Source organism: Leptodactylus fuscus, chromosome 5 (genome assembly GCF_031893055.1).
Source record: "Leptodactylus fuscus isolate aLepFus1 chromosome 5, aLepFus1.hap2, whole genome shotgun sequence".
Classification (NCBI taxonomy): domain Eukaryota; kingdom Metazoa; phylum Chordata; class Amphibia; order Anura; family Leptodactylidae; genus Leptodactylus; species Leptodactylus fuscus.
Genome location: NC_134269.1, coordinates 165,762,427 through 165,787,283, shown reverse-complemented (window position 1 = coordinate 165,787,283; position 24,857 = coordinate 165,762,427). Strand labels below are relative to the sequence as shown.

Here is a 24,857-nt window from a genome sequence, read left to right as displayed (position 1 = left end):
GGCCGGCTCTGTGTCATGGTGTAAGTAAGAGCTTTATTCCTTTTCTCTGTTGGACGCATGGCTTCTGTCCAGCCACTTACTTACAAATGTGCTGACCTCTGCAAACTATAACCACTTCCTCAGCATTCTCCTGCTGCATGCATTTTATGTCTGCTTACAATGGACATACCTGCAAGTCTTCATCATACATGTCCACATCTCCATATGTCTTTGTTGTCTGTGTCTCTACCGTTATATTGTATATGTTTCAGATTTATGATGCATTGACATAGAGTAAAACCTGGTACGAGCCCCAGGTGTTACCAACAAGGCATTGTTTCTGGGCAAGGTACTTAGATACAGGTCCAAGGAAACCAGCTAAGGGTTGGTTCACATCTGCGCACAAACAGAAACCTAATCCACATAAAAAAGCGGTTACCTTAGGAAATCCGCAGACCCCATAGACTATATTGGTGTCGTTTGGTTTCTCCCCAAAAAGGGCAAAAAGTGCGGAGAGAAAAGTGCTGTTTGCAGCGCTTTTCTCTCCGTATTTTTCATGCGGAGAGGGGAACGGAATCCCCGTATGGAGACTGGGCACAGATGTGAACCAAGCCTAAGTGTTTGCCTTGGGTAAAAGACAGCCTAGTGTTACTGTATATATTTAGTAAGACATGCATTATTTGCTTTAGGCATGCTTTAACTGGCAACTTATGTCAAACATTGCTTTGTGTAGTGTGTGACAAAGTTGAAAGATGTGACTTTCTTTTTACGGAGTCCTTATATAATAAAGACTGACACAGTTATGGCTATAGTCATGGTTATGCAAAATTTACATTGATTTCTATTGGAATGACATACATGTCACAGGACTGAAAAATTGTAATATGCATATTGTACAGCCTAGCGGAACCTATGGGCAAGACAATGGGTAACTCCTTTTCAGTATTTTTCTTGAAGACTTCATCTAGGAAGGGGAATGACTTGTACATTATATCACCAAAATATCTCGCAGCTGACCATCGTAGAAATGGAAACCTTGTTGGCTATTCCATTTCAAATGCATGGACAGTGATGTGGAGTTAGGTCTACCTTGGTGACTATAACAATCTCCACTCTTCAGGGAAGGTTTTCAATAGGATTTTGGAGTATGGGAATTTGTATTCATTTAGTCATAAAAACATTTGTGCAGTCAGTGTGGATAGATTTATGATGGATGGATGAGTAAATGTATGGATGGATGTGTGGATGGATGGATGGTTTAGTGGGGTGGGTGGATGGGGGTCTCAGTTTCTTGCTTACTAATTGCAGATGAGAAATAAACAGGAAAATGACATTGTGTACTGGATGGCATGTATACTACATTCATGTGATTATGATGTGTGTACTGTATATTTGTTATACAGGCTGGACCTCCTTGTTCTTTTTCACCTTATGTACCATTCCAGTCTGGAATTTTGTGTTACCACATTGGTTTGCGCAGTTCAACCAAAGTTTAGCTCTATCTCATTATTTACTGTGTTTTCAGATGATCTCATTGAAGCAACAAAAAGCAAAACAAGCGACGACCTTGTACAGTCATCAAAATATCTGCCGTCATATTCGCCTGATCCTTACTACCAGTCAGAGCCTGAGTATTGGATGTACTCGCCAAAGAGTAAGCCTCCGGCATCTTACTAGACTGCAGGAAGTACAGTTCTAGCACTGGTCTTATATATAGTACCTGTATAAAAATGTATTATTATTATTATTATTATTATTCATCACATTGAATTGGATCATTGGTATACCCATACAACATGCCAACAAACCTAAGAAGCCAAACACATTCTATAAGATCACTAGTGATTGAAGTATCTGCACATTGATAGGTAACATGTAGACATTACTTATTTTCAATGACCAGCGTGTCAGCAATGTAATATTTATAATGTGATAACTAGTTCAGAAACTAGCCCATAGAGAATGGACCATTATATTTACCCCCATACAATAGACTTTCTATATATCATCTCGGTGCTTAGGATCCCTGTTATATTTGCTGTGATAGGAACAGCTCGGAGCTGTTGTTTCTTACATGCCATCTACAAAACACAATTCAGTCCATTGTTTCACTACTTACAAAAACAAGTCAGCAATACAAGAGTGTATTTGACTTTTTATCATCTGTCCTGCAGTGCCTCGGGCGAGGAGATTCTCTTCAGGAGGAGAAGAGGATGGATTTGATCGAAGCATGCACAAGGTAGTGTCGGTGTAAAGATGTCAGATCCTTGGTATAAAATAGTGTACATCCTGTATTAACAAGGCTGGTTTGGTCATAGATTTATTTTCTCCTTGAATGCGCGTTTTGCCATTTGTTGTGTTGATCACTTACTACACCATGCTAACACGCTATGGCCTCATGCACACACTAGTGAACGCCTATAGGTATATGCTAATATCTGGGGGGTTTTAATGGTCAGTGACTAGGGTCCATCAAATAATAGGACATGTCCAATGTCTGTTGTCACAGCCTGATAGACCCATGAGGGATGTCTAGCTAATTTGCCGTTCACTGCCTGTTGCTAAACAAAGTTCATATATATATTCATTAGACAAGTGAGAAAGAAGCACAGTGAGTGAAGGTGGAGATTCTTTTCTGTCTTAACACAGTGAACGTAGATGGGAGGGGTTGATTCTCCCCATACACATGTCCGCAATTATTGCTCTGAGCAAAGAATTAAAGATGGGATTTTATACACGTACAGAAAGCACCTTTACAGACTGTGCTCATACATTATTTTTTATTCCTGCATTTTATCTGCATGTGTATTTTCAATGTATTTGCCTTGTATTTGCAATGCAGTATTCCTGGGTCGCCAATGTACAGTGTGATAGGTCTGTCCCACCTGACCCTGTAGGACCAAAGAAGTTTTCTTACCATGTCATTGTCTATATCTATAGTACAGGTCATAAAACATTAATTTATAGGGGTCCTGCTGCAGGGACCTCCATAGATCCCAATGACAGTAAAGTTTAGAGCAACCTGTCAAGTGACTACCCTATGTCAGAGTGGAATATGATAAAGATATGAGATATATTGGTTTATATGATTTGGATCAGAAACTTTGAGTCTATATCAGGACTTCTAAGTGAGAAAGCGAGACTCCTGCTTACATCACCCACACACAGGGATTGACAACTTTCCCCATATGTGTACCTATAAGGCTGTCAATCATCTTATATGGCTGGATCACAAAGCACAGATTCTCTCCCTCTATCATTTCCCGCTGTCAGATAGGGCAGCAAAAATCACCTGACAGGTTTATGTTTACTGGTGGAGAGCAAGGAGATGCGCAGTCTCGCTCTATTGAAATCTTATCTCTACTGAATTTCATACATGATCTTTCTGGCAAAGTGTATTTATGTAATCCTTGCCAGAACTGTCTTGGGCTATTGTGTAACCATACAAAATCTATTGTGTTTCCTAGCTCCAGGGTGGGATAGGCAGAATGATCTTAAAGGAGGAAATGAAGGCTCGGTCGTATGGTGATCCCTGGACCCCTCCTCGAAGTTCGACAGGCAGTAAAGAAGCTCTACACAATGTTGGCTATGATAATGGATGTAAGAGAAGACTTTCTTAAATGAATTATGTCACAAAGTTCACAAATTTTAACTCATGGGCATTTCATTGTATTCAAAAAGTATGGAGAAATTTTACTTATGACAGACTAAACATACACCGTGTATACACTAAATACACTATATACAGTGCCTACAAGTAGTATTCAACACCCTGCAGATTTAGCAGGTTTGATAAGATGCAAATAAGTTAGAGCCTTCAAACTTCAAACAAGAGCAGGATTTATTAACAGATGCATAAATCTTACAAACCAAAAAGTTATGTTGCTCAGTTAAATTTTAATAAATTTTAAACATAAAAGTGTGGGTCAATTATTATTCAACCCCTAGGTTTAATATTTTGTGGAATAACCCTTGTTTGCAATTACAGCTAATAATCGTCTTTTATAAGACCTGATCAGGCCGACACAGGTCTCTGGAGTTATTTTGGCCCACTCCTCCATGCAGATCTTCTCCAAGTTATCTAGGTTCTTTGGGTGTCTCATGTGGACTTTAATCTTGAGCTCCTTCCACAAGTTTTCAGTTGGGTTAAGGTCAGGAGACTGACTAGGTCACTGCAACACCTTGATTTTTTCCCTCTTGAACCAGGCCTTGGTTTTCTTGGCTGTGTGCTTTGGGTTGTTGTCTTGTTGGAAGATGAAATGACGACCCATCTTAAGATCCTTGATGGAGGAGCGGAGGTTCTTGGCCAAAATCTCCAGGTAGGCCGTGTTATCCATCTTCCCATGGATGCGGACCAGATGGCCAGGCCCCTTGGCTGAGAAGCTGCCCCACAGCATGATGCTGCCACCACTATGCTTGACTGTAGGGATGGTATTCTTGGGGTCGTATGCAGTGCCATCCAGTCTCCAAATGTCACGTGTGTGGTTGGCACCAAAGATCTCGATCTTGGTCTCATCAGACCAGAGAACCTTGAACCAGTCTGTCTCAGAGTCCTCCAAGTGATCATGAGCAAACTGTAGACGAGCCTTAACATGACGCTTTGAAAGTAAAGGTACCTTACGGGCTCGTCTGGAACGGAGACCATTGCGGTGGAGTACGTTACTTATGGTATTGACTGAAACCAATGTCCCCACTGCCATGAGATCTTCCCGGAGCTACTTCCTTGTTGTCCTTGGGTTAGCCTTGATTCTTCGGACAAGCCTGGCCTCGGCACGGGAGAAAACATTCAAAGGCTGTCCAGGCCGTGGAAGGCTAACAGTAGTTCCATAAGCCTTCCACTTCCGGATGATGCTCCCAACAGTGGAGACAAGTAGGCCCAACTCCTTGGAAAGGGTTTTGTACCCCTTGCCAGCCTTGTGACCCTCCACGATCTTGTCTCTGATGGCCTTGGAATGCTCCTTTGTCTTTCCCATGTTGACCATGTATGAGTGCTGTTCACAAGTTTGGGGAGGGTCTTAAATAGTCAGAAAAGGCTGGAAAAAGAGATAATTAATCCAAACATGTGAAGCTCATTGTTCTTTGTGCCTGAACTACTTCGTAATACTTTAGGGGAACCAAACAGAATTCTGGTGGCTTGAGGGGTTGAATAATAAATGACCCTCTGAATAAACTTTTCACAATTTAAAAAAAAATTAAACAAAGAAATAACATTCTTTTTTGCTGCAGTGCATTTCACACTTCCAGGCTGATCTACAGTCCAAATGTCACACTGCCAAGTTAATTCCGAATGTGTAAACCTGCTAAATCTGCAGGGGGTTGAATACTACTTGTAGGCACTGTACACCGTATCATCCAGCATTGGTTACTTTGATATGTCTGGCACGTTAATAGACTGTCAAGGCAATGATTGACTAGTGTAAAAGGATTTGTAAATCTATCCTATTGCTTTGATATTATTATTTTATAATGCTATATAGAAGAAGGTATGTATATATCAATAAAGAAAAACATACTACATGGTCAGAAGTATATGAACACCCTTCTACTTCTTCTACTTAGTATGTCTCAGCAAGTACATAGAAATGAATATACAGCCGTGCAATTTCTCTAGACATATATAAGCTGTAGTATGCAGAGCTTATGACTTTTCACCAGGGCTCATGGGCTTTTAGCCTGCCTCTGGGTGAAAGTTCAGCTTGGGTCTTCTTCTTCTTGGCCCTGTCTGTAAAATTAGGGCTAAACAGCAACTTTGGCCATGACTTTCGTTGCATGAGCCAAGATTGCCATGTCACCCTGTAACACTAATTTAATTTCACTTATTTAAGTAAATGGAATCACGTTGCAACCTAGAAAATGTTTGCAACTTTGACTTCTAGTTGCAAAAACCATATGCTGTTCAATCTTTTAGAAGTCGCAGTTGTAGAAACCGCAGAGTTGCAGTGTAACTTCATTCGGTTACATTAGTGAAGTAGTCACAGGGTGACACTATGGGAGTTGCAGCCAAAGACTATGTGTAGCCCCCGCCTAAGTTTTAGTTGCATCGCTGGGTCTCTTGAGTGACCCATTTATGCAGCGCTGTTACTTTGTGTCCTTTCAGTACTACCTGTCCAGTACTCTCAGCACACACTGGCTGGGGTGATGTCCAGCACCCGAGAGCCATCCACATGTACTCTCTGCCACTTACATGATGTAAAATTGGTTTATATAATGTAAAGAGAACACTCTGTCCAAATGTGTAGAGCAAAGTTTGATATAGCAAGTATTATTATAATAGTATAAGAGTATTATTATATACAGTCCTATGAAAAAGTTTGGGCACCCCTATTAATCTTAATCATTTTTAGTTCTAAATATTTTGGTGTTTATAACAGCCATTTCAGTTTGATATATCTAATAACTGATGGACACAGTAATATTTCAGGATTGAAATGAGGTTTATTGTATTAACAGAAAATGTGCAATATGCATTAAACCAAAATTTGACCGGTGCAAAAGTATGGGCACCTCAACAGAAAAGTGACATTAATATTTAGTAGATCCTCCTTTTGCAAAGATAACAGCCTCTAGTCGATTCCTGTAGCTTTTAATCAGTTCCTGGATCCTGGATAAAGGTATTTTGGACAAACAATTCAAGTTCAGTTAAGTTAGATGGTCGCCGAGCATGGACAGCCCGTTTCAAATCATCCCACAGATGTTCAATGATATTCAGGTCTGGGGACTGGGATGGCCATTCCAGAACATTGTAATTGTTCCTCTGCATGAATGCCTGAGGATTTGGAGCGGTGTTTTGGATCATTGTCTTGCTGAAATATCCATCCCCGGCGTAACTTCAACTTCGTCACTGATTCTTGAACATTATTCTCAAGAATCTGCTGATACTGAGTGGAATCCATGCGACTCTCAACTTTAACAAGATTCCCGATGCCGGCATTGGCCACACAGCCCCAAAGCATGATGGAACCTCCACCAAATTTTACAGTGGGTAGCATGTGTTTTTCTTGGAATGCTGTTTCTTTTTGGACACCATGCATAACGCCTTTTTTTTATAACCGAACAACTCAATTTTTGTTTCCAAAATGAAGCTGCCTTGTCCAAATGTGCTTTTTCATACCTCAGGCAACTCTATTTGTGGCGTACGTGCAGAAACGGCTTCTTTCTCATCACTCTCCCATACAGCTTCTATTTGTGCAAAGTGCGCTGTATAGTTGACCGATGCACAGTGACACCATCTGCAGCAAGATGATGCTGCAGCTCTTTGGAGGTAGTCTGTGGATTGTCCTTGACTGTTCTCACCATTCTTCTTCTCTGCCTTTCTGATATTTTTCTTGGCCTGCCACTTCTGGGCTTAACAAGAACTGTCCCTGTGGTCTTCCATTTCCTTACTATGTTCCTCACAGTGGAAACTGACAGGTTAAATCTCTGAGACAACTTTTTGTATCCTTCCCCTGAACAACTATGTTGAACAATCTTTGTTTTCAGATCATTTGAGAGTTGTTTTGAGTAGCCCATGATGCCACTCTTCAGAGGAGATTCAAATAGGAGATCAACTTGCAATTTGCCACCTTAAATACCTTTTCTTATGATTGGATACATCTGGCTATGAAGTTCAAAGCTTACTGAGGTTACAAAACCAATTTTGTGCTTCAGTAAGTCAGTAAAAAGTAGTTAGGGGAATTCAAATCAATAAAATGATAAGGGTGCCCATACTTTTGCACCAGTCAAATTTTGGTTTAATGCATATTGCACATTTTCTGTTAGTACAATAAACCTCATTTCAATCCTGAAATATTACTGTGTCCATCAGTTATTAGATATATCAAACTGAAATGGCTGTTGCAAACACCAAAATATTTAGAACAAAAAATGATTAAGATTAATAGGGGTGCCCAAACTTTTTCATAGGACTGTATATATAGCCTCTGATTGTTTACCATTGAGCAACAATGGAGGAGCTTTTGAGAGAGCAGGAATACAATAATGGCAGAACAGAGAATTCATGATAAGAAGCATATACGATTGAAAGCAAAGAGGCAGAGCAGTCAATGCTTAGAGAGAACCTTACACTAGGTTTGGGACCCCTAAAACCATCACCATGTCCATACCCTGCCGGGGTTTATGGCCCAAACCTGGTCCCCAATTGAGCATCTATTTAGTAGTTTAACAAGTTTTTATATGCAGAGCAGCTCCCGGCATAGACACACCGCACTGGTGAGGACAAGGACACTATATCTCGCTTCACTGCGATAGACATCTTAACTACTATATATTAAGTAGTGGCATGAACGCTCCTCTAAGGAACTATATCTGGCGACAGATTCCCTTTAAGAAAGTTTACATGACGTATGTATCACTACTGTATGTTATCTAGAAAAATCAACTGTATATACTGTGTGCATCTACTGGAATCTAAAGCTCCGATTTTGTCTTACAGCTCCCAGCAAGTGTTACCTTGCAGACAGTGGTAAGTGTTTTCCCTCAAATGAAAATCCTTATATTTATGTGGAAAAAAAACTACATGTCAAGAACTAAAGGGGTTTTCTCATTTCAGACGTTTATGGCATAATGTCTTATAGATAAAGGTCCCACATAGAACCATAACATAAAGTTCCTTGATCCCTATGCAAAACCTATACCAGGTCTCTACAAATATATTTTATCGATTATAGTACTGTTCTCTTCATATGAGAAGAGACACCCTGATGTAACCGCATTCTCTGCACCCTAGTTCCACTTTATGGACCTGCATCCACAACCTCAGTCAATAGAGAAGTGGATGCACATGTACAGCTCTCTCCAGTCACGTCTATGAAATATATAAAAATACATGTTACTTGGCTGTTTGTAGAACTCCAATATATAGAGAGTTACTCATGCACAGCCACTTGTACATTCATAGAAAATACGGGAAGGGAGTCCTCTTAGACCTGCACCCACAAAATATTTATGGCATATCCTATAGATATACTGGTGTATAAATCTTAAATACCAACCCACAACTATCATTTGTAACAATTCTTAATAAAAACCAGTTTCTCAGTAATCATTTAGTCTTGGCATTATTATTATTATTATTTATTATTATTATTATTATTATTATTATTATTATTATTATTATTATTATTATCTTTTGATGCTTTTAGACATTTCTTATACCTTGAAGGGGGTTTCTAGGCTTATTAATTGGTAACCTATTCTCAGGATAGGTCATCAATAAAATATTGGTGGAAGTCTGACATCCGCGACCCCTAATGAATTAGCTGTTTGAAGTGGCAGCAGTGTTCCACATTCAATGGTCACATGCATGTCCTGTTTGTATCTCAGTCCCATTTAAGTGAATGGGGCAGAACTACAATATCAAGCACAACTGCTGTACAATCTCCTGCGTTGTGCTTGGTTTTCTCTGAAAAGGCTGCAAGGCCAGTCCAAATCCTGTAGCTCCTTCAGATGGCTGATCCTAGGAAGTCCTGAGTGTTGATGACCTATCATGAAGATAGGTTATCAGCTAATAAGCCTGTGAAACCCCTTTAAGGCTAAGGTCCCATGTTGCAGAAACGCAGCTTTTTTTGTTTTGGTTTTTTGAGCCAAAGCCAGGAGTGGATTGAGCAGAAGGTAGAAGTATAAGAACTATATATATATCTCCCATTCCTCTTGTAGCCATTCTTGGCTTTGGCTCAAAAAACCGCAACAAAATCTGCAACATAAAAAGCTGCATTTCCGCAATGTGGAGCCTTAGCCTAAAGCCTGAAGTCCACACCCACTGCTACTACAGACTGTAAGTAAGTAAGTATAAGCTGATATAAACATTCTGTTCTTTTCAGATCCTTTGATCTCAAAATCTGCCTCGCTGCCTGCATACCGAAGGAATGGACTTCACAGGGTAAAGTATCTATTGGGAGAATGAACTCACTGAAGCTCGCAGCTGAGCCTAAACACATTCATTGGAATTGATCAATACTGTCTTAAGATGCATTCAATTACAAGACAGCGAATGGGAGATGGATGGGAGGGGGCCCATGCTTTTCTGCTGTACCAGAGGCCATGAGCATTTAGCTGCTCCTCTGCACATGTAGCGTGATAATTTTAGCGCACCTTGCTTGCCATAAAGATAAACATTTGTACCGTTATTGTGAGCCACAAAATAGTATATATCCTGAATAATTTTTATGCCGTATACATATCTACACCACATTTTATTGCAGTTTTTTGTTAACCAGGCATGTGTTTCTTACAGCCACCCAGCACTGACCTTTTCCATTACGATAGTGCCAACGCTGTCAACTGGGGCATGAGAGGTAATGATCGTTTTATTATATATACTGCATGCTTGAGAGCCTCTGTCATCTGCAAGAAGCAGAATATACATGGATGAGGTGATAGGAAGGGGTTGTGTTAGGACATCTAGAGCCGGTCCAGGCATATAATATTGAAATGTAAGGTAGATAAAGGTTACCAAGGTAAAAGCTATATGTGCTATAATGCAGACATTACTGTAAACATGATTGAAGGTCAGATTACTATTCTCTTCATTACAATGAACGGACACATCTCTGAGCATGACTTAGAACCAGTAAAGTAACTGAGTATATGTATACAGTATTATTAAAGAAGTACTCCGCCCACCACATTTTATAATATGTTACGTACTACTTCCCTGTCTAATGTACATCATTGTGCCTGCTCGTACGGCAGCCATTTACCTATCTCACTCTTCTTTATTGCAGAGTACAAGGTGAGAAGACCTACAATTTCATGAATTTCATGGTGGATAGAGTTGTTACTATGGCAATAAGCCATTCGACATCACCAGATGAATCTGCCGTCCTGTTTCTTCATGTCCACTCATGGACCTTCATCTCCTAAATAGAAATCAATATCGTTTTAGTCGCCTAACTCAGTTTGCTTTGTGGTTGACCTGTACATTGAATCTGGACCGGGAGATTAACCCTATGTCTTACATCTAGTAAAGCGGCTTCAGTTTCTGCGTCTATCAATCAATATATCTATATTTGTTATTATGTGAATATTATTGGAAATGGCTCAACCAATCATAGTCATTGAGGAATATAATGACTGTCCTCTTTAAAGGGAGTCAGTGACCAGAGCTCTGCATATCAGTCCAGACTCATGGATAGGTTAGGGTCACCTGTATCAGATCACCATTTTGTCAATATACACATGTACACTTTGAAGTAACAAGGGTCTTGTCATTAAACCAGAGCGGTAATGTTTCCACCATTCTGTGCCACTCCGCTTCCATCCCTCCCTCCTTTGCTCTTTTCCCTCCTTCCTCGCTTGATGGGACCAGACAGGGTATACCTAATGTCCCCTGACCCTGAGTTCTGCACTCACCACTGCTCATATTCTTGGAGTATACCCGGTACTGCTGTGATGCCAGCCTAGTTCGAGTCACATGTACTGTGCATGCTCCAAAAATATGAGCAGCATCAAATATGGCAGAATTCAGGGTCAGGCAAGATTAAGCATACACTGCCTGGCCCTATTAGTAAGAAGAAGGAGGAAGGAGTGAGGCACGGGATGGTGTGGTAGAAGATGTACCTCCTTAGAGCAACAGCAACGCCCTTGTTGTTCCAAATGCTCTTATATAACCAAAGATGTTATTTCAAAGAGCTTCTCTATAGAAGCAGTCATTGACTATCAAACTATACCCTGAAGACCATACAGCTTCTCCCCTCACCATCATTACTCTCAAGGTGGTGCTACACATTATACAGAAGTAGGTTGATGGTTGAACAACAGTGGAACGACCGATCATCTGGTCAATGATCCTTAGACCGACACAGTCATACACATTTTGGTTTATTTGCCATTACAGTAGTTGACCATACATGTTGAGTGACACCGGGGAAAAGACTAACCAATTGCACCATACACAATGAAATACTGCCGACCATCGAGCTAAAAATTTAACATGGCCGACTTATTGCCATGTCTGTCATTGGTCGAATAAAATAGTTATTCACTTCCAAATTTCATCTGATGAATGATCATTTAGACTGAAATCGTCCTATTGATGAACTTCAGACTAATATGTATGGCCTTCAACTGGAAGACTTTCTAGATACTAGGAGCTATGCTGTAGTACTTTAGATGCATCCTTAAATATGGAGAACATACTATGTACTATTTTGTTTTTGAGGTCATTCTATGTAGGATCACTTGCCTGGTGCCATTATGTTTAGGGAATAACAACTTAAAAGGCATATAATGCTATTCTGCACCCAACTTCATCGGTCCAATCCATATGGTCCCCTGGAAATATAAAGTGGGGGAAATGGAAGATGATGGGTAGGCAGCGCTGCTTAATGGAGGACTTGTCAATTGTAGCGTTATTATAAATTCAATAAAGTTATATATTTGATGCAATATCCCACTTCAGCGATGCACCAGCCATTTATGGCATCCTGCTACCCTTCATCACATTTGTTGCCTCCCAGTTGCTTACATGTCAGATGCTCAGGATTGTGTTTGTTTTATACTGGCGATTTTTTTTTTTTCACCGTGCTATTCCTATTCAGCATATAAAATGCAATTCCAGAGTACTTGTGTTCTATAGTTATGTTATTGAGTATGAAGAATGGCTATTTCTATTATAACAAACTGATCTCTTGTCTGTACAGATCTATCCATATGAATTACTCATGGTGACCACTAGAGGGAGGAGTAGACTACCCAAAGATGCAGACAGAACTCGACTGGAGGTAAGTTTCTGAAGATCGTAACGCAATACCTTGATATTCCTTCTCACAGAGAAAGATACAACAGTTTTATAACAATTTGTATTTCCCCAAGAGATTACCTAGAGGATGGCTATTTCATTGTATTATATCATATTATGTAGATGGTACTTCCATCCTGGAATACTCCTACAATAAAATACCAGTATACTGTATTGCTGCACAGTATTCTGCAAATTGTTACCTCACACACAAAAGTACTACATGTCATATTGTCATGCTGTGATGTACGGTACCTTTACATACCCTACTGTTACCTATCAACACTATTGTACCATTGCATTGTACCACTTGAGCCATATTAATTAAACCCCACATACCACATAATAACCTACATAACAAGTGCATATTTTACTATCATGTTTCCATATTAATATCTCCATATCATGTTTCCATATTAATATCTCCATATCATGTTTCCAGATAGTGTCTCCATAACATAGTGCCATATCAGAAATTGCTCTAATATTATTGGTTTTATATCATATTGCCATATTACAGCCTCTTATGTACAATGGTTTTATATCATACTGCCGTATTGTTTCCATATAGTTTAAAAGAGTCTATTTCATGGTCTTGCATATGACAGAACTTAACAGGGATTCCATTCTTTTAATATTGATATCCATCTTTAGGATCAGTTAGAATCTGACACATGGCACCCCCACCGATCAGCACAAGCATCAAAGCTATACAGTAGACAGATTACAAGGTGACAGCTCTGTCCACTATGTAGTTGTTATTCATGATTACTGTAACCCAGCTGCTAGTTAAGTGAATGGAGCTGCAGTAACCCAACATTGCCACAACTAAGTGGGCAGAGCCAGACCTCCACCATTTTGACATCTGACCCTCTATAGATCGGTTGTGAATATAAAAAAAAACAAAAAAAAAAAAAAACATTCTTAAGCACCTGAATATTTAAGGGTGTACTCCAGTCATCTAGTTGTCAGGGTGAAAAGAAGCTACAAGTGCTTACCTGCTTTGGACAACTATTCATGAACAAAACAGTGATAACTGTTTGGCACTCCATTTACCATGTGGTGGTGCTGCAATAGTGTTTTGCCAGGATTTAGGTACTGAAAAACAGACCAATCCTTGTAGTAGGTCATCAGTGTTAGGCTACATGCACATGAGTTTGTGCATGTGTCCAGTCTGTGGTAAATTTGCATAGAGCCGCCCATGCCTCCGGGGACCCATTCGCTTATAGATAGATAGATAGATAGATAGATAGATAGATAGATAGATAGATAGATAGATAGATAGATAGATAGATAGATAGATAGATAGATAGAGATATAGATATATAGACTCTAATGGGGTCCATCCGGTTTCCATCCGGTTTCCACCTGAAAAAAATGCATTTTTCAAGCAGAATGAGGGATGGAATCCGCGAACTGTCTTCGCGAGCAGGTGTGAACCCAGCCTTATACAGAAATTTCAATGTATAGGGTGAAGCTATAGGAAAGCCCAGAGCTTCATAGAAGGGTACAATCCTAAACATATTTCAGCAAAGTTTCTATGTATGATAACTCAGTCTAGTTGTGTATAGAATCTAAACATTACTTTCTTCAAATCCCTATTTTCTTCAATGAACATGTCTGTAATCCTTGTCTCTCCATAGCGCCACCTATCGCCAGAAGAGTTCTATCAAGTGTTTGGAATGACCATATCAGAGTTTGACCGCCTGGCACTGTGGAAAAGAAATGAGCTGAAGAAACAAGCCAGGCTTTTCTAACTCACTCCACCATGTGCCTCAATATGTACACCTCTATAAATATATTTATAAATATATATATATATATATAACTTCTGTATAACTACTACACATAATATATATATTGTATTATAGGAAGATCTCCACCAGAATTGGCTTTATACCTTTATCAGGAGGGATAGGGACTACAGCTTATTTCTATGCAATGTGTTGTAATCCCTTTCACTGCTGCCGAGGTTATTCTATGGAGAGAGATATTTTCAACTCTTGGTTATATTTTTTAATCACAGTTTTTTATGCGCCGCTGTTTTGGAGAGTTTAAAGACTTCAATGAACCTGCAACCTTAACATTGTTACAACGCATCTTCAAAACTCTTGAAATTCCCCGTGGTGAAAACTTGGCAGGTATGCCCAATGTACGATGGTCCTGTTAGCCAGAACCCAGCGGTGTCACTCCAGGTTGTTTCAGTACAAAGCCAAGTGCTGACTAATGGTGGAAATATGATGTTACTACTAGAAGGAACTTGCTCACAACATTCCTCTCAAGCTGGTTTAAGTAATTGATGTATGTTATATATATATATATATATATATATATATATATATATATATATATATATATATAGCCTTTTAGCTTATGGTGTAAACCAATTTGTACCATAAAATTCCTGCAGCAGGACCCAAAACGCACCATGTGACCAATGTTGGACTAGAGCTAAATGCAAATTTTTCCTGCTCACATTTGCAAAATTCCTAAAATTGCACTGACTCACATTGTTTCAGTAGTGGCTTTTCTGTCCCGGGGGCCTGTCAAGACTGCAGACTGGCTCTTTCCTTGGACTAGAGCCCACTTAGTCCTGTGAGATGGGAACATGTACACACACAACAGCAAACCTCAGGCAGCATTTAAAGGGAGTCTGTCACCATGGTAAAGCTTATTAAACTAGTAACATAGATAGGTTAGGCTCACCTGAATGTAATTGCTTTGTGTCTCCATTGTTGAGATATTAATTTATTTCACAATATGCAAATGATCAATCTGGAGCACCAAGGGCAGTCTTGTTGTTCCAAACTGCTATGTCCTACGTTATACAGCAGTGTATGCATGATAACACAGAGCCGGGCGAAATTGCAGCATAGCACCCTGTCACTCAAAGAGGGGGGGGTGGAAGGAGGATATAAGAGTAGGGTGAGCATAGCAATTTGGAGCAAAGGAGCTGCCCTCTGTGCTCCAGACTGCTCATTTGCATATTGCGAAATAAATTAATATCTCGGTAACGGAGGTACAAATTCTCAGGGGAGAAGGGAGTTCTATTCAGGTGAGCCTGTCCTATCTAACTGTGCTGCTGGTTTAATATGCTCCACCCTCATGACAGACCCCCTTTAAAAGGTGGGGCCCAGAAAGGGAGCATACTGGTGGGTCTTCCTCTGTGCCTAGATGCCATCTCGGCTACCTGATGCACATACAGGTATATAATAATAATAAGGGTATTATGTTAAATAATCTACATACACAGTTTATTATATGGATACAAGCAGATGGCTTCTTTTCGTCACCGCCTCCAGAAGCAGATTACATCCAGATTTTAGAGAAGATTTTAAAGCAAAAGACATTGTTAAATTCCTCTCCAAGTTATACTGTGTGAACATACCCTTAGATTTTTACATGCCCTTTCCTTTAGTTTTCAAAGGTGATAAGACACTGCAGTGGCCGGAGTTGTCTGGCCTCACCTTATTCCCCTTTCCCTATTTAGAAGACATGCAAGCTGAGTTCAGAGCATGTATATGGGGGATATAGCCAGGAGCAATAGCTATTGACCAAGATCTTCATGCCATACAGAAATACTATGAAAGTTCAAGTGATTTTACAAGGTATTTATTTGGTGACTTGGCCATACAAGCAGGACTGGCTGACCATCTGATATGGCCCTTAGGACTCTTCCCAGTAGCACATGGTGGGACAGATAAGGGCTGGGTACGTGGATTTCAATGGCCGGACCCTTTTGTTCTTGGATAGATAAGCAGCAGCATCGTCTCCCCAATCCCTGTTCCCAAGAACCACAACTATGCCAAGCCAAACTTCACACCATCATAACCAGTCCTGTGAGTAGTTTTCACTAATCCATGTCTATAAACAATAAATAGGTTCATTCACCTTATCCTGTCCCCATAAAGCAAACTCTAAGTTCACACGAAAATGTGCAACAGGTCTGTGGGAAAACAGCATGAGTGGCATATGGATGACATCCATGTTATATCCTGCAGTGAGCCCGGGCCACAAAATAGACATGAATAGGACTTGAGTTTTGCCCCAGATTCACGTCTCCATGCACCGACCTGTGATAACACAGACGCGTGTATAGTGCCTATAGTAAACAATGGGTCCGGGCACTAGTAAGTCAAAACACAGCTAGCCCACTAACCTATTTAACTTGTATGGCACCTATGACTCAGTTATCACACAGTTCACACTGGAAGCTTTGGGAGCTTCATGTGCTTATTTGAAGTTCCCCCAATTTACAAATCGATTGTATTGTAAAAGCAGAAGTTATCATCTGGAGCACTTGGACTGTTACGGATGTGAAACATTGTACTTCGGTGTGATAACTACTAGCATATGGCTGTCTGTAAGGCTTGCCATCCTAACTGTTGAGGCACTGGGTCATTTGTAAAGCATATGTTCATTTTACAACTCGCTGTGCTGTATACACAGGCCATAAGATGGCGCTCTTCTCTTACAACTGGGGGGAGGAAGTGCTTTGGCAAATGTTTAGTCCATTCCAGTACTTAGCCCTGCGTGGAGTACAACTATAGCTACGCCTCACTTACAGCACCCAATGTGTGTTACAGGAACCCATCTCTCTTTTCTATGTTCACGTGTGAGGAGTCACAATTCACTTCCCCCTAGAATAACCCCTGATTCATATAAGATTATCCTTTAATAGTCCCACCATGGGGAAATTCAGTGTAATAAATGTATATATTAAAGTGCAGCCTATTCATACGACATTCCTATGGGAATAGTGCAGGTGTCCAAGACAGACAACGGCAATAACCCGGCATCATATTATTGTGGTTGCGTCAGTAACAACCTGCAGTGACATCCTGACCGTACAGCATACACGCCTTAGTGAGCCCCGAAAACAGCACGACCCATGAGCCTCTTCTCATGTTTTCTTGAGAAACACCTAAGGCAAGGAAAACACTCGGACACTACTGCCAGTGCAGCAGAAGTTTTTCTCTCTGAATCATTTCTTATCTCTGTTTGCCTTGGATTTGGATTCCAGATTTGTTAACTATTAAAAAAAAAGTTGCCTCTATGAAGTCGCCTCTTTGTGTCTTTACATACGGTGCAGTGCTTTACATCCATGCACATGTGGTTTTTTTCAACATGTATGTGAACCCTCGAGACCCTTTTTTTTTTTTTTCTTTGCTCTGTTTTATCTGTGGTCCAAAAAAAACAACCTGCCAACATCAACAGTGCAAAATGAGTAAAGTCCCCCCTGTAGAGATTATGAAAGAAGCGCATTTCAAAGAAATATTGGATTTCATAGCAGAGCAGCTCTGATGTCATTTACTTTTGTCCTGCTGGGATGTTATGTTGGCTTTCTACAGAATGTCAGACATTATCATTACAGAGTATCACAGGGAGAAATGACAGAAGCATCTACATTATCATATGTGACATATGTCATCAGGACTGGAATATTAAAGTCTTGGAACTGATAAGAACGTCTCCTTCAGATGGTGAAGATTTTTATTTTTATGGGTTACACTAATATAGGCTAGGGCCTCACGGGCCATAAACGCAGTGATAAAGCGCTGCGGGAAGAACCGCATTGCGGTTCTTTCCACAGCGCTTTGAAGAGAAAGTTCACAGAGTTTTCCTCCGCTTACTTTCTCTTCCCATTATATCTACGGGAAAGCCGCCAGCATTTCTGTAGATATAATTGACATGCTGTGATTTGCAAAGCCGCAACGGCTTTGCAAATCACAGCTTGTCCACACTGCGTTTTTTTCCGCAAAGTGGGCATAGGATTCGCATGAATCCCATACCCTTTGCTAGCACTGTAAAACGTCACGATTTTTCCCGCAGTGTCTCCATACGTCCCGTGGGGCCCCGGCCTTAAAGAGGTTCTCTAGCATTTTCTTACAAGATAGAAAAATTATTAGTGGGAGTTCAAGAACTTGAACATATGACCTAGAGCCATATGGTCCATGCCATAGAGACAGTCGAGGGCCCCTGTGCAAGAACAGTTATGGGCCACTTGTTACGCAATATCTCAGCCTAGAGCACCCCTTTATGTCTTTATAGAAATCCACCAGTAATTGCCATCCATTGCTATCCTGTTTAATGGAATGAAACCTCTGCTCTGTGGAGTCCAAGTACTGTATTTATCAAAATATCTGGCCACTAAAGCTTTGTTCACATCTGTGGGGTCTGGGAGGACCACTAAAGCAGCAGCGTGCACACCGGTGAACCCGATTGACTAAGGGGTGTCCGCCATTTTCAAACTGAAAGCGTCGGAGAGAGAAATCTTCTGTGCAGGACTTTTTGGGGGTTTCTGCAATGGCGTTTCTAATGACTCTAGTGCAGATGTGAACTTAGCCTAAGGGGTTACAATGCACTGGTCTGAGGACACACTGGGATATGACGAACTACAAAATATCAAGTGGCAGATGCAGAGAATGGATGAACATGGCAGAAAAAGCGAAAAGACAATGATTGGGAAGACAGTACAGCAGTAACAGGCAGTCATTATAAATCATTTACATTACTTTTAGAAATGTTTTATAGATTGGGGAATTGCCTAAAAAGCAGAAATGCTGGTGTAAATTCAGCAGTGCTCTTGACAATACATTATTATGACTAGACTGGTTCATGGGCACACAATGGACTGCTGTCTAAGACAAGGTGGCAGAAGGTCACTCCGAATATAAAATTCTCAATGCAGCATGCTGTCGCTGCATGATCTGAGATCTTACAGAAGATTCTTCTAAGAAACTATTAGGAAATTGCTATATTTGAAGTTCTTCATAGTCTCAGAATTTTACTTGCTTGTGCTAAAAATTAAAGTAGTATTTTAATTAGAATGTTGGAATAAAAAGTCTAAAAGCTAAAGACAAAAGTGCACAATTGAATATCCAAGACCTGCACAATCTCAGTACCACGGTGCTCACGGTAGGTGGTCTTGATATTATTGCAGTATCTTTTTCTTCTTTCTAGACTCATATGCAGAGTACTCTGGTCAGTACAGAGGTCATATGCCGAGTACTCTGCATACACATATATCAATATGTTTGAGTATCAGGCCTGCACTATGGGGGCAATTTATCATACATTTTATGGTAGTCCCTGCATAAAATGTATAATAAAAGTTGCAAATTTTGGCACACAGAAAAAGTGGCGTGTCATAGTGGGGCTTAGCACGATAGGCTATTGCCTCCCACGACCTGGTAGATTTACGATAATTTATGCCAGAAACTAGAATAAATGTCCCTAGCATAGATTTCAGTGTCTGGTGCATGAGATGCCCCTAATTCATTAAACAACTTATGTCTCCTAATATATTTGAAGCATCTTCAAGAGGACCTTTCACCACCTCCACCAACTCCAGTTCTTAGCATCTGTTACACAGCACACTTGGAATCTCTTCTCTAGCTCCCACCACTCCCGAACAGTAAGTGCAGTTATTGTTGGTGCATGATAATCTCATTAGGCTTCTACTACCAGGGGGGCGGTGTCAGACATGGGCAGTAAAGGCAAATGATTCAGAGCTCCAATCAGAGGCAACCAGTGTCAGAGTTCAGAATCACTCCCTTTGCCTGCTCCTGCCTTCCTAAATAGCCATATTTTGGTGTGCTACACGAGTGTATTGGGCCTGCTGACTGCACATGTCCAGGTGGCCACTTTCCAGTGGTCTGCTATACAAGCATACTGCGCCTGTGCAGGCATACAGCAATAGTATGGTATAACTCATATTTTTAATGAAAATATTTTTTCTATTTTGGCTATGTACAATAGTAGGCTAGGGAGAGGGTCTTAAAATATACAAGAAGTATGGGAACTCTACATTCAATATGTTGTTTATAATAATTCAGCCATTCTCATTGTATACAGTCCATAAATAAAAGCATACAGCTACACAATGTCTATAGACAGACAGTAACAATGGACCGGGTTGTATTATAGAACTCAATGGCCCACATTTACTACTGAGCCACTGAGCCTTCAGCTGTAAAATATGAAACCTTACTCAACAAATTTGGGAGAGACAATAAAAATGGTTGTTATCTCCATAAGAGACCTAGTTTGGGATTGATGTATTAGAACAGGTGGAATTGGCGCAGATTTCATACATTTTGCACAGATCACTCAAACTGCATCCTTTACTTGAATCAGTCTTAGTAAATGTGGGCCAGATGACTTCTAAAGTGACACATATATGATGCCAATTTTCTAACTTAGTCAACTGTTACTGATATTGTGAATTACAAAGAGCAGCAACAGCAGTACATACATTCAGTACCAAGAGCTTCATGGACTGGATTTCCATTGCAAGTCTATGATCGCCATGTATGATGCAAATCTTTGGCTGGAGCAGTTGACTAAGAAGAACGCTTCGACTGGATTTTTATATAAAGTAGGAAAGATCTCATTGGACCCTTGTACTTCTAGAACTGCTGTATATTAATATTTGAGGTCTGCAGTAATAGGCAATAAAACCAGTTGAAAAGCTATGTTGTAAATGTTAATATTAGTCTACTCATAATTTTGCTTTGCTGGACAATACAGCAGGTTATTGTTCAATAGGAATTCCTAATCTTGCAATGCAAAATTATATGAAGTCATTATCTTACCATAGACATGAAGACCACAATACATCTGCAGAAACTGGCGGTATGTGGGCAGATCAACCACATTGGTCTGATGAATGACCAGCCATCTGCTCTGTTACATATATTATCCCTATTAATTCTGGCTATGTGTATGTCTTAGCAGATCACCTCATACACAGACAACTTTGTATACAGTGGCCAATCTACTGCTCATTTCCTGTTTTCTAACTTTGACCCACAGCACCTTACAGTATTATATGTTATATTATTGTGTATGGCCCACTGAGATAAACTGGAACTAAATATATTGTACACGTTCCCATCAAAAGTTAAATGCTTGTGGTTAATGCAATGGGGCAGGCATAACCCTATACTTTCATATGGCAGTATCTGCAAGTATGCATGAAAAAAATCAAAGAACTCTCCATGGTATTCTATATCCAATAACAGATTTCTTTTCCCAATAATACACCATTCAGTGTGAGTTTGTATTGTGCACTATATTATGGGTCAGAATGGACATGATCTTGTGCATGAAGTCCATTCATTAGAAACTAAACTGATAGACATAGCTGCGATCTGTGCTTCAGCTAGTCAGGGCCAGTAGTAAAAGGACTACACAGTACTGTAGGAATAAATGTGCATTCCTATGTCTGGGGGTGACCATTTGCATTATTAAACAGGGGCCATGCCAGCGCCGCACAGCAAGATCACATGACACATTCCCACTCCTACAATCTACATCTCTGCTATCTTCTCAACAGAATCCTGTGGATTTACATTAATCCCATACCACATCCTTCACCATTTACATATTAACCCATTCTTACAGAGTGTCCGATCAAGGATTCTACTGTAGTTTATTCTGCCAAACACTAGTTGTAAGCAACAGGGCCGGCTCCAGGTTTTTATGGGCCCTTGGGCGACAGAGCCTCAGTGGGCCCCCTTGTAAAGGAGGCGGGGGAGTCGAGACACTGTGCATCGCAGATGAAGCGAGTGACGTCATGCAGGAGTGTGGCGTCACCAACGCCATACCTCCCAATTTTTAAAGAGAAGAAAGAGGAGCAAAATGTGCGGCGCGGCAAATTTGGCTCCACCCACTTTTGTTGATTCCACCCATTCTCATTCATTTATCATGTGCTCCCACACAGTACAATCCTCCTACAGTCACCCGTAAATTATATGCCCCCCCTCCATCTCTCCCCCAGTTTCATATACACCCTTCCTTTGCCCCCCGTTTCATGTCCCCCCTCAATCTCTGTCCCCAGTTTCATCACGTTCTCCCCCTTCATCTGCCCACAGTTTCATGTCCCCGTCTCTGCCCCAGTGTCATGCTGTTCTCTCCCCACCCCCTTCATCTGCCCCAGTGTCATGCCGTTCCCCCCTTCCCTTCATTTACCCCCCCAGTTTCATTGGGCCCCCTCCATCTCTGTCCCCAGTTTCATGCCGTTCTCTCCCCACCACCTTCATGTTCTCCAGTGTCATCCCGTTCCCCCCCCTCCCCTTCATTTGCCCCCCAGTTTCATGGACCCCCTTCATTATGTTCCACCTTTATATTTAATACAAAACAAACACTTATACTCACCTTCCATCACTCACCTTCCATCGATCCCCCGATGCTCCTCTCTCCAGTCACATACGCGATTATAGCAGGAGCTGTGAGTTCAGCTCCTGCTTAGCTGCGGCCCGGCTTGCGTGTGTATGCGTGATGACGTCATCGCGCCTACACACGCAAGCCGGGCCGGAGCTTTAAAGTAGGAGCTGAACTCACAGCTCCTGCTTTAATCGCGTATGTATTCCAGCTCATCGGCATACGGACACCGATGAGCTGAAATCTTGACAGGCAAGTGCCGGGGGCCCCCAGAGGCTCTGTGGGCCCCGGCACTTGCCCGACTATGCCGTGCGCTGACGCCGGCCCTGGTAAGCAATGTTTGCCTCCACGTTGGGCACACTCTGTTATATACCTTTTAACTACCTGCAGGGCAGAAATATCAAAACTTTTTGGATTGAATTACTTTGGGCATTTTGAGTGGGTTTATCAAGTGCTGCCCTATCCATGGGAATCAATGGTAAACTTGTCTGTGCGCTTATACAACTGAGGACTGAATAAGACCAGAGGATGCACATTACATAAAAGCTGCATTTTTTTGTTGCAGATTTTGCTGCCGTTTATTGAGTCAAAGCCAAGAGTGACTTGAAATGAAATAGGAAATATAAAGGAAGGACTTGGGGCCCCTTCACACGGCATAAGCGCTCGGCTCATTCCGAGCCGTACACACAAGCTCTTCTAAAAAAAAACACTTCCCATTCACTTTACGCGCGCTCCCATTGAAGTGAATGGGAAGTGTTTAGAAGCGCTCGCGTGTACGGCTCGGAATGATTCAAGCGCTTACGTCATGTGAAGGGGCCCTTATACTTCTCCTCCTGCTATCCACTCCTGGCTGAGATGTTGAAAAATACACAAAATCTGCAACAAAAATGTAGCTTTTCTGCAACATGTGGCCTCAGCCTAAAAATTTAAAAAAAAAAAAACAAGGGTCATACTTGAACTTTCCTGACAGCCTACATCTAGATCACGAGGGTGCCCCTTTTTTTAATTTAAAAAAGAAATGCTACAAAATTGTCATGTGAATACACCCTAAGGGCTCATTCACACTACGTAAATGGCAGCTTATTCTGAACGTAAAACACGTTCAGAATCAGCGGCGTATAAAGCAGTTCCATTCATTTCTATGGGAGCCGGCATGCGAGCGCTCCCCATAGAAATGAATGGGCTGCTTTTTTCACTATGAGCAGTCCCATTGAAGTGAATGGAAAGTGCCCGCGTGTACGGCTCGGCATGGGGAGCGCTCGCATGCCGGCTCCCATAGAAATGAATGGAACTGCTTTATACGCCGCTGATTCTGAATGTGTTTTACGTTCAGAATAAGCTGCCATTTACGTAGTGTGAACTCACCCATATAATGTAGTAATGTGTTGTATAGATGGATTTAATCAGGGACGAAATTTATTAAGACTGCTGTTTCCTACGCAATTCTTAATAAAGGCTCGACTGGCGCAAGGCACACCTGAATTATACATTATATATATTGTACATGCACAGAGTCAATAAAAAAAAAAACAACTTTGACCCAGAGGATCTAACATACTTTTTTTTATAGAGTGAAACATACTGGCCTCTTGTGCAGAATGAAAAATGGTGGAAATGCCAATGCTGTATGTACTGTACAAGATGTATGTACATATAGACTGCAAACAGTTACCATAGTGAAAACCCCCATAATAAAGGGCAGTAGACTTTTTACTTACCATTAATATCTATATAAATATCCATGTTTCCTGATAACACAACAATACATTAATGACAGAGGCGTCAAGTTGAGGCTACTGGGTTCCAATGCAAAATATGTAATGGGGCCCTTATCTACCATGTGACATTAAAATAGTGGTATATTTAAAGTGGCAGAGTTACCTTTGGGGCCCCCTCAAGGTCAAAGGCCAAGAGGGCTGCCTGCTATCTCAGCACCCCTTACAGCTATGCCCCTGATTAACAGAAGGACTATGTG

At 40.9% G+C, this 24,857-nt stretch overlaps 1 protein-coding gene across 4 annotated transcripts in view; it reads left to right on the top strand.

The window, feature by feature from the left end:
- The window catches only part of ABLIM3 (actin binding LIM protein family member 3), a 155,938-nt gene extending 140,897 nt beyond the window's left edge, over window positions 1-15,041 (top strand). For 2 of the 4 annotated variants that reach the window (XM_075274680.1, XM_075274681.1), the window contains exons 13-19: window positions 1,520-1,633; window positions 2,154-2,218; window positions 3,447-3,579; window positions 8,411-8,440; window positions 9,798-9,856; window positions 10,211-10,271; window positions 10,701-10,916. In XM_075274680.1, the coding sequence (XP_075130781.1) occupies window positions 1,520-1,633; window positions 2,154-2,218; window positions 3,447-3,579; window positions 8,411-8,440; window positions 9,798-9,856; window positions 10,211-10,271; window positions 10,701-10,732 (494 nt within the window). In that variant the 3' untranslated portion in view covers window positions 10,733-10,916. Of the gene's footprint in view, window positions 1-1,504; window positions 1,634-2,153; window positions 2,219-3,446; window positions 3,580-8,410; window positions 8,441-9,797; window positions 9,857-10,210; window positions 10,272-10,700; window positions 10,917-12,617; window positions 12,699-14,358 lie in introns of those variants that run through there. The other 2 variants (XM_075274682.1, XM_075274679.1) reach the window with 2 other exon arrangements.
- Window positions 15,042-24,857: the final 9,816 nt, after the last annotated feature.